The 10803-nt window shown below is 51.0% G+C and overlaps 1 protein-coding gene across 1 annotated transcript; it reads right to left on the reverse strand.

Annotated features, from left to right (window-relative positions):
• Window positions 1-7824: 7824 nt before the first annotated feature.
• GPR148 (G protein-coupled receptor 148) lies at window positions 7825-10567 on the reverse strand. The gene has a single exon (XM_008258895.5). The coding sequence runs from the start codon at window positions 9591-9593 to the stop codon at window positions 8526-8528; it is 1068 nt and encodes a 355-aa protein (XP_008257117.5). The 5' UTR covers window positions 9594-10567; the 3' UTR covers window positions 7825-8525.
• Window positions 10568-10803: the final 236 nt, after the last annotated feature.

Genomic DNA, 10803 nt, shown 5'->3' on the forward strand with positions numbered 1-10803 from the left:
CCATAGCAGAGAGCGGGATCAGAAGTGGAGCAGCCGGAACTAGAACCAGTGCCCTTATGGGATGCCGGCACTACAGGCGGAAGCTTATCCCACTATGCCACAGTGCCAGCCCCAAGAACTTTTCATCTTCAGCTTCTATAATTTTCTAACTCTTTCAAAACCTTCAGTTAGGGCTGGTTAAGCCACCACTTGCAACACTAGTGTCCCAGATTGGAGTGCTGGTTCCAGTCCCAGCTACTACACTTCTGAACCAGTTTCATGCTAATGCCCCCAGGGAAGGCAGCAGAAGATGGCCCACATACTTGTGACGCAGGATAAATAAGCAGGGAGCAGGTTAGGTCTGTGGAGCTGGATAAATGAGGCAAGCTGCTAGTTAAGTCTGTAGAGCTGAAAGTCACAAACCAAACACCCCCAGCCCATATACCCTACTTGTCAATCAAAAACCTCTGCCTTTCCATGTTGCATCTGAGACCTGCTCATGTAATAGATAAAAGGAGATGGAAGCTGGGAGAGCTTTCTTTCCACCTTGAACCTCACTTGGAGGTTCTGCCCCAGTCTTTTTGGCACTTGAATAGAGCATTTCCATTCTCTCACCCTCCTGTTGCGAGACAGACTTCCTTATCACAGGTACCATCTTCAATTTCTCTTTCCTCCCTAGTTCACAGACAATTCCTTGGGCTACTTCTGGTGTGTATTGCTCTGTGCAGGGCAACCCATATACGCACATGACTGTATCCCTCACTACCAAATAAACTCTTCTTGCTTGCACACAATACCAGTCTTCACTTGGTGTTTATATCTCTGTGGGAGACAAGAGCCTGGATTAAAAGTTAATACATTCATTTCCCACATCACTTGGGTGTCTGCCACCCACATGGGAGATCCAGATGAAGTTCTTGGCTTCCAGCTTCAGCCTGGCCCGTACCTGGCTGCCTGTCGCTGCGGCCACTTGGGGAATGAATTATCAGATGGAAGATCTCTCCCTGTCTCTCCTCTCCAGCCCCCCCCCCCCGTGTGTGTGTGTGTGTGTCCATCTTTCTGTGTCAGTCTGCCTTTAAAATCAACCGATCCATCAGTTAATCTTTAAAACCTTCATTCATTTCCATTCTGCGGGTGTTCAGTTTTCTTCCAAATATCCTCTGATGCTGAGTGGAATCATATTGGAGCCCAAGGTGAAAGAAGAAATCAGTAATACAGATCTTATCCTTAGTTAAAAAGTTGATATTCTGTTTATCATGGATTTTGCATTCATTTTGAGGCTTTAAAAATATGACCTTAAAATGGGGTTTATCCTGATGACTTGGATGCTCATAGGAAGGAAAGTGTGTTACCTCCTGCCTCCCTAGGGAGCCTCTGGGCTGCTGAAGAGCACTCTGCACAGTCCCAGCGCAGAGCCACAGGGAGAAGTGTGGGAGACAGCAACTCCATCACCTGTGTGCCAGAGGCTTGGAAGCTATTTCTGACCTTCCCAGTTCCTTCTGTGTGTCTGGCTCTTCATGCACTAGCACCAGTTCTTATTTATCTAGCTGAGCCAGTGCCCACTCCCTCCTCTTCCTTTTCAGAATGTCTCTGATTACCTCTGTTGGTTATTCTTTGTGAGAGAATATTGCTACAAGTATTGATCAGGACTGTATTAAATTCATGAGTTGCCATGTATCTGGTTTATAATGTGGTCTCTGCAGACCAGAGCTTCCTGAGAGTTTAGATCTTCTTTTTGTTAAGATTTATGTGTTTATTTGAAAGAGTTACAGGCAGACAGAGGAGAGAGGGCTTCTAGCCTCTAGTTCACTCCCCAAGTGGCTACAAAGGCTGGGGCTGCACCAGTCTGAAGCCAGGAGCTTCATCCAGGTCTCCCATGTGAGTGACAGGGGCCCAAGTACACTGCTGCTTTCCCAAGAGCATCAGCAGGGAGCTGGATTGGAAGTGGAGCAGCTGGGACTTGAACTGGTGCCCAAATGGGATGCTGGCATGGCAGGCAGTGGCTTTACACACTATGCCACTATGTCAGCCCCTCAAGTCTTCATTGACTGTTTAAACCCTTGTAGCAACTCCACTTCCTGTACCAAATTCTGTACAAACCCATGTTCCCGAGCACATGCAACAGAATCCTCCTGAGTGTGGTTTAATGAGATATTGAAAGCTTTGTTATTGTTGTTGTTGTTTTTTGACAGGCAGAGTGGACAGTGAGAAAGAGAGACAGAGAGAAAGGTCTTCCTTTTGCCGTTGGTTCACCCTCCAATGGCCGCCGCGGCCGGTGCACCGCGCAGATACGAAGCCAGGAGCCAGGTGCTTCTCCTAGTCCCCCATGGGGTGCAGGGCCCAAGCACTTGGGCCATCCTCCACTGCACTCCCTGGCCACAGCAGAGAGCTGGCCTGGAAGAGGAGCAACTGGGACAGAATCCAGTGCCCTGACCAGGACTAGAACTCTGGGGTGTGCCGGCACCGCAAGGCGGAGGATTAGCCTAGTGAGCCAAGATTTTGAAAGTTCTTGAGTCGACTCAGAAGCACCAGGAGGTCTGCAGAGCCCTCACCCAGGCTGAACCACAGGACCACCACAGCTGCTGGCTGGAGGAGACTGCAGCCCGCACTTGTGACCACAAAGCGTAGTGAGGACAGCCTTTGCTGCTCAGGAAGGTGATATGCAATGACCACACGGCTGCCCCTGCTTCGTTGTTACTGGCTGCTGTCTCCAGGTTCTCAGCGGGAGCACTTCCCTGCTATTCCTGAGTGGTGTTGCCTGGCAACACCAGCAGAAGGGAGGAGGAGTGTTCCAGCTCTGAGAATATCTCGGGAGTGCTCAGAACTCTGCTGTCCACGTGGCTACAGATGGACCCCCTCAGAGGAGAGGGAAGGCTTGTTCCAGTGTCCAGAGCTTTACCTCCTATAATACATTCTGACCCTCAGGTCAACACCGGTTATCTAAGAAATGCTTACACTGATTGACCTAAGCTTGATGCAGGCAAGGAGGTAGTTGCAAGAGAAGCTGAAGTTGCCAGCCCCTCCTTGCAGCTGCACCTGCTCTGCCCAAACAACACCCATGAAGCCACCAGCCCCATTCTTATGACCTCGTTTAACTTTAATTAACCCCTTCACACCAGATCATAAGACTTCACATATGAAGTTGGGGGCACACACTCCAGTTCATAGAGCCCACAGATGCACATGTTGCCAAACCACCTGCTGTTTAAGCTTCCTCTTTCTGTGCATTCTATGTTAGTGAAAACCAGAAAGATGGAATTCTGCTGTGTCTTGTCTTTTTCCAACAAAATACTTATGAGATGCACCCGTGGTCATGTGTTTCATTTCTCATTCATTTTTCAATGTTATGGTATTCGGCTGCACGAATATTGTAGAATGCATCTGCCCATTCAGTCACTGGTGGTCCTTTGGGGGTGTTTCCCATCTTTAACTAATAGTGCTTTGAGCACGACATCTGTGAACGAGTGTTTCTCTGGGGATGTCATTGCTGGAGAAAGGGCATTTTTAACCTTGCATTTTTAACCAAAGTCATTGCCACACCAGCCCCACCTTGTCCTTGCAATGTGACCCTGGAAGTCTCCCCCTGCCCAATCAAGAGGTAGAGCCTATTGTTTCCTTACCATCTTTGTCCAGTAGGATGCAGCAGAGGCAGTGGCTTGCCCGTTCCCAGCCCCAGGCACTAGTGCTCTCTTGGAAACCTGTTGCAGCAACCAAGCAAGCCCAGGATATACCTGCTGGTAACTATGACACCGTGGGGAGCAAATAAGGGCATCAAACCAGCACCACGGCTTTAGTTTCTTGTGGTTACTCTAACAGATAACCAAAAACACGGTGGCTTCAAACAACAGGCATTTATTATCTTACAGTCCTGAAGAGCAGAAGTAAAAACTGGGTCTTAACCAAGCTTACATCAAGGGGAAAATCCATTTCCCTGTCATTTATAGCTTCCATCGTAGTCACAGCTCCCTCTCACACACCCCCTCCCTGCCTTCACATTTCCATTGTTAGGGCCCTTGAGATTGCCTTGGGTCCACCTGGATACTCAAGGTCACCCCTCCCTTTATAGAATACCTGACTTCCTTTTTGAAAGTCAGAGAGAGGGAAAAAAAGAAAGAGAGAAAGATGATCCATCTGTTGGCTCACTCCCCAAATGCCCACCACATGCAGGGTTGGGTCAGGCCAAAGCCATGAGCCAGGAACTCCATCTGGGTCCCCTACATGGCCTGAGTGCTCTAGCCATCATCCACTGTCTTTCCAGGTGCACTAGCAGGAAGCTGGATCAGAAACAAGGCAGCCAGGACTCAAACTTGCACTCTGAAATGGGATCCCTGGGTTGCAAGCAGGGCTTAACCCACTGTGCTACCCTCTTCCAGTTGATTTTCTTACTTCCAGTCATTCGCTGGCATTTGTTTAGGACAATTTCTTATAAATGATACACATCTGACTTAAAAGAGAACTGGCAATATTTTTCCTCCCACCACCATATTTTAGTACATTTAAATTTACTGTTTTTACTGTGTTTAAATTTTTAAGTTTTATTGATGGATTTGAAAGTCAGAGTTACAGAGAGAGAGAAAAACAGAGACAGAAAGAGATCTTCCATCTGCTGGTTCACACTCGAGATGGCCACAACAGCTAGTGCTGGACTGGGCCAAAACCCGGATCCAGGAGTTTCATCTGGGTCTCCTGCATGGGTGTAAGGGGACAAACACTTGGGCCATTTTCTGCTGCTTTCCCAGGCCATTAGCAGGGAGCAGAATTGGAAGTGGAGCAACCAGGAGTAGAACCGTCATGCATATGGGATACCAGCACCAAGGAGGTAGCTTTATATGTTACGCCACAACGCCGGCCCCCAATTGTATTTAAATTTGCACTTTAGATTCTATATTATTTTATGCTTTTCATTTGGCCTGATTTTTCTATATTGTTTTTTATCTTTCTTACCCTCTTTCAGGTGACTTATTTTTTTTCTTTTACTGATTTTATTTGCTCCTTAGATTATTCACAAAATCACCTCTTTCTGTCTAGTCATTAGTGGTTTGCCTCAGACATTTTAACATACATGCTTAACAAATCTTAGGTTAATATATCTATCTTTGTCTAAAGACTACTGGAACTTGGAAATAGTTCAAGTATAATTACACCTTTCCAACACATTTGCTACTATTGTACAATACCTTCTTCCCTTTTTCTCTGAATCACCAAATTAGAAATTTGTATCACTTTTTTTAAAAGACTTATTTATTTATCCATTTTAGAGGCAGAGTTACAGAGGGGGGGGGGGTCTTCCATCCGCTGGTTCACGTCCCAAAATGCCATAATGGCCCATCTGAAGTCAGAAGCCAAGAGCTTCTTCCAGGTCTCCCACCTGAGTGGCAGGGGCCCAAGCATTTGCGTCATTTTCTGCTGCTTTCCCAGGCCGTTAGCAAGGAGTGGAATTGGAAAAGGAGCAGCCAGGACTTGAATCAGTACCCATATGGGATGCCAGCACTGTAGGTGGAAGCTTAGCCTGCTACATCACAGCACCAGCCCATGTATCACTTTTTTTAAAATTTTTTAAAAAGATTTGTTTTTATTTATTTGAAAGACAGAATTACAGAGAGAGGGAGAGAGGGGGAGAGAGGTCTTCCATCTGCTGATTCACTCCCCAAATGGCCACAATAGCCAGAGCTGAGCTGATCCAAAGTCAGGAACCAGGAGCTTCTTCCAGGTCTCCCACATGGGTGCAAGGGCCTAAGGACTTGAGCCATCTTCTGCTGCTTTCCCAGGTCATAGCAGAGAGCTGGATCAGAAGAGGAGCAGCTAGGACTAGAAATGGTGCCCACATGGGATGCTGGCACTGCAGGCGGTGCACAGCGCTGCCCCCTCACCCCATATCACTTTTATACAGTCAGCTAGACAGTGATTGCCCAGATTTACACTCATCCTTTCCAATGGTTTTCTCATGATTTTTTTTCATGCATCTCAAACTTTATCTGGAATAATTTTCCTTCTGCTAAAAATACATCCATTGAGCCGGCGCCACTAGGCTCACTAGGCTAATCCTCTGCCTTGCGGCGCTGGCACACCAGGTTCTAGTCCCGGTCGGAGCGCCGGATTCTGTCCCGGTTGCCCCTCTTCCAGGCCAGTTCTCTGCTGTGGCCAGGGAGTGCAGCAGAGGATGGCCCAAGTACTTGGGTCCTGCACCCCATGGGAGACCAGGATAAGTACCTGGCTCCTGTCATCGGATCAGCGCAGTGCGCCGGCCGCGGCAGCCATTGGAGGGTGAACCAACGGTAAAGGAAGACCTTTCTCTCTCTCTCTCTCTCTCTCACTGTCCACTCTGCCTGTCGAAAAAAAAAATACATCCATTGAAGTTTCTTTGATGTGTATCATGGGGAATATTGTCTTACAGCCTCAGAGTTCTGTCATGGTCTTCATTTTGTGCTCTGGGAAGACTGCTCTCCTATGGGGGGGGGGGGGGGACTGGCGCTGTGGCTCACTTGGTTAATCTTCCACCTGTGGAGTCGGCATCCCATATGGGCGCCAGGTTCTAGTCCCAGCTGCTCCTCTTCCAGTCCAGCTCTCTGCAGTAGCCCGGGAGGGCAGTGGAGGATGGCCCAAGTGCTTGGGCCCCTGCACCCGCAGGGGAGACCAGGAAGAAGCTCCTGGCTTCGGATCAGCGCAGCACCGGCCATAGCGGCCACTTGGGGAGTGAACCAGCGGAAGGAAGACCTTTCTTTCTCTCTCTCTCTCTCTCTCTCTCTAGCTCTCTCGCTCTCTTACTCTAGCTGTCAAATAAATTTTAAAAACTACGCATATGTTTCTATAATTCTAGTCGTCCTAGAAAAAGCAATGCAAATATTAAAAAAAAAAAAAAGAGTGTGAGGGGCCAGCGCTATGGCATAGCAGGTAAAGCTGCCGCCTGCAGTGCCAGCATCCCATATGGGCACCAGTTCGAAACCTGGCTGCTCCACTTCCAATCCAGCTCTCTGCTATGGCCTGGGAAAGCAGTAGAAGATGGCCCAGGTTCTTGGGTCCCTGTGCCCACATGGGAGACCCGGAGGAAGCTCCTGGCTCATGGCTTCAGATTGGCACAGCTCTGGCTGTTGTGGCCATTTGGGGAGTGAACCAGCAGATGGAAGACCTCTCTCTCTCTCTCTCTTTCTCTCTACCTCTGCCTCTCTGTAACTCTGACTTTCAAGTAAAGTAAGTAAATCTTGAAAAGAAGAAGAAGAGAGGAAGAGGAAGAAGTGTGAGTTGGGTTACTCCGTCGGCACACTGGCGGTGGATTTCCGGCTGCTGCAGGTGTTCCTGTTTCGGAGAACTCAGCTGCCACTTGACGGCTCTCACCTGGACTTACACCCCTGCTCACTCTTGCCTTTGTCTTCTGCGCGTTCCTGTGATACACTTCCAGTGGGCTGCTTGTCCTTTATTTCACATGTGACTACTTGGGTTTCTTGGATCTGAGCCTTGACCTCTTCAGCAGTCCTGAAAACCTGTCAGCTGTTCTGTCTTCAAATATTTCCCTTTCCACTTTTTCTCTGTCATGTGCTCAAACTGAATGGATTTTTCATCCTTCCGTGCTAACTTCAGGGTCTCTGCATCCCTCTTGGATATTGTTCTTGTCTGCGTCCCTTTGGGCTGCATTGAAGCAATTTGTTGGACTTGTCTCCCAGATTACAAATTCTCTCTCTACTTGTGTCTATCATGCTGTTTATATTAAATTCAATCCATAGTTTGCAATTCTAGTTATTATATATTTTTATTTTTAGGGTCTCTTTAATTCTTTTTTAAATTAAAGAATGCATCATATCCTGCTCATAGAATCATTGCATTTTTATGTTCACCCAGGGCATGAGAATTCCAGGAGCTGTGGTATGACGCTGCTCTCTCATGGATTCTGCTCGCTCCCTTCCCTGCTGTCGGATTTCCCTGCGCGGTTCTGCAAGCTTCGATTGCGTGCCATGCACTCCCTGTGGCGGCTTTTCCTGTGGAATTCTCTGAGGCCCGATCTGGAATCTCCGATCCTCCAGGAGAAACGTCCCAACCTCTACTAATGTCTGAGGCAGAACTTGAGGAGTCTCTGGAGGATTTTCTTCGTCTTCCGCACAGCAAGCTCCTTGCTGCCTCCTTCTGTAAGGGTCAGCTACCACTTACCTTCCTTCTGAGAGCGTCATCTTTCGGGGTTCCAGCTTTCCCTGCTGTCTCCCTGACCCTCCCAGCTGTCACTACACCTAGGCTTTCTCTTCTCCACCCAGAGGGAGGCTCATGGTCTGAAGATTCCGCAGATCTGCGCCCTTGTGTCCCAGGCTCCTACTGTGTCAGCAACGATGCTTCCTCAGTGGTCATGGAGGTTGGGGAAGGAGCCAGCGGGGTGCAGATCAAGACCCCCACCTGCCTCGCTCCTGTTTTCAAGTAGGATGCCAGTGACCCTAGAAGCTAGCTTTCTCTACTCAGAAACTGTCCAAATGTCAGGAACCATCCAAGGAGATAATTTCGATGTCCACAATGACAGGTAGCAGTCCTAGCGAGTTGACGGCAGGCAGACTCAGAGGCGCATGCGCTCAACACGCGCTTTGTAACCTCGGACTGCCAGACTGACCCCGGCAGCTCCGGGAAATGCTAAAGACTTCCTCGTGCCTCCCGGGTGAGAAGTAGCCCCGGACCACGCCCAGCAGCTGACGATAGCGGAGCACGTACAGATAGGGGAGCAGGGCACGCGGAAGCATCATGAGTACCTGGCTGTTGGCGGCCAGGAGCCACAGATGCGTGCTGGCTCTGATGTGCTGGTACTTGGTCAGCATGATGTCCAAGGAGAACACCAGCCCTGCAGTAACGTACAGCGCCATCAGCACCACGTGGATGAGCAGGGTGCCCTTGGCCCGGGAGCAGCCCTGGCCGCAGGTGCCTGATGCCTTGAGCTCTGAGAAGATCTTCCAGAAGCAGTAGGTGATGAGAGCTGTGCATAGGAAGAGGATGCACAGGATACAGGTGTGGGTGACAGCCACCAAGGCGTCACGGCCCTGCTGAGTGCCCAGGCTCAGTGGTAGGTGGCATGAGGCCCCTTGCTCCTCCATCCTGGCGTCCTGCCGCTTGCCCAGCCAGAGGAGAAACGCCGGGAAGCAGTAGGCCACCAGCCAGATGCAGGCCACAGCTTTCTGCGCAGCCCCGCGGGACATGAAGGAGAGATAGTGCAAAGGACGAGTGACGGCCAGGTAGGTGTGCAGCACGGTGGCTGTGAAGGACAGCATGGTGCTGGTGTAGGCAGCAAAGACAGCATCTGTGAGAAGACCACAGATGATGCGGCCCAGCTCCCAGCCGCCCAGGGTGCTGGAGGAGATGAGCATGTGGAGGACCACGTAGGCCAGGTCCGAGAGCAGGATGTTGGCCAGCAGCACGAAGTGAGGCTTGTGCCGCAGCTGCCGACTCCGCAGGATGGTCACCAGCAGCAGGGGGCTCAGGGCCAGCGTGGCCGAAGCCAGCACGCTCGAGGGAAGGAAGAGCCAGCGAAGCACTGAGCCGGGCTCTCTGAGATCCAGAGAAGCATTGCACACTGCATGGTGGGTGCACGGTGAGCCACTGATGACCTGGATTGAAGCCAGCCAGGTCGTAGTGGCCAGCTCACCAACCATGCTTCCTGGTAGTAACAGCAGCTTTGTCACCTGTCGCTGGTTCTGAATCAGCCGGGGCGGGGGGGTGTGGACTGTCCTGCAGGAGTCACAGTGGCACCACTGCTTCGCAGAGCTGCCAGGCTGGGGCAGCCTTAGGAACGGCTGTTTAACAGAGAGGAAAGCAGCAAGGTGAAGTTCATTTCTCTCATGGCTTCCCGCATTCGTGTGCTTGTGTGTCTTGGGGGCTGTGCCTTGCTACAGTTGCTGTGTGTGTGCACGTGGTCACACCCTTCAGCAGTCACTGGCCTCCCCAGGAGGGTCCCCACTCCTGTCTGGTTGGTGTGCACTGCACACCCACACATGGGACTGAGTTCCAGGCAGCCCCAAGGGAAGGGAAGGGGATGGTGGGACTAGGACCACAGGGCTGTGAGCCTGGCTACCCTCGAGCCAGCTGAGGCTCAGGAGATGGGGCCCAGAGGGAGGGCTTCCTTAAGGAACACATGGCACAGATCCAGCCAAAGTCTGTGTGTGTGTGCAATACTCCACACAGGCTTCATTTGAGACCACTCAGTAGCAGCCACACATTCTCTGCTGACTGGTATAGGACCCTGTAGGATGGGGAGCCCCTGTCCCACAGGGAATCAGGAACCTGGCAGCTAACAGCCTCTCAGGAGCTAAGGGGAAAGAGCAGGGTGGGAAGGGAGGGGCGGGGTCAGGGTCCCAGGCAACTGGGACACCTGGGCTTTGTCTGCACTGTAGCTGGTGGGGGGCACTGGGGTGCAGTGCAGGGCCCTGGGGCAGCAGGGTGAGGGCTGTAGTTCAGGTGAGCACCTGCTCTCTCTGCAGCTGTGGTCTCCCCCCACCCCCACCCACCCCCCCGTGCTCCACTTTCCTTATCTGTGACATAGGAGTCCATTCACACTGACCTGGTGAGAGCACTGCAGAAATCCACAGGGCACAGACTCAGCCCTGGGCGCAGCAGGAGGAAAACACCAATCCCCAAGAGCCTCCCACCTGCCACTCAGCCCCCATGAGCCCTCCCACCTGCCACTCCCTCAGTCCCCATGAGCCCTCCCACCTGCCACTCCCTCAGTCCCCAAGAGCCTCCCTCCTGCCACCCTCTCTGAGGCTTCCGGTCCCTCTACACTGGGCTGCTCCTACCACTGCTCCGGGGACCACTGCTCTGGCACCTACCCCTGGCCCTTGCACTATACAATATCTTGAAACAAAG

This window comes from Oryctolagus cuniculus, chromosome 3 (genome assembly GCF_051225735.1).
Source record: "Oryctolagus cuniculus isolate XC-2025 breed Fujian yellow rabbit chromosome 3, ASM5122573v1, whole genome shotgun sequence".
Lineage (NCBI taxonomy): Eukaryota > Metazoa > Chordata > Mammalia > Lagomorpha > Leporidae > Oryctolagus > Oryctolagus cuniculus.

Bases quoted from the DNA above. Each gene is read 5' to 3' on its own strand.
- GPR148 (XM_008258895.5), bottom strand. From the start codon at position 9,593: ATGGTTGGTGAGCTGGCCACTACGACCTGGCTGGCTTCAATCCAGGTC.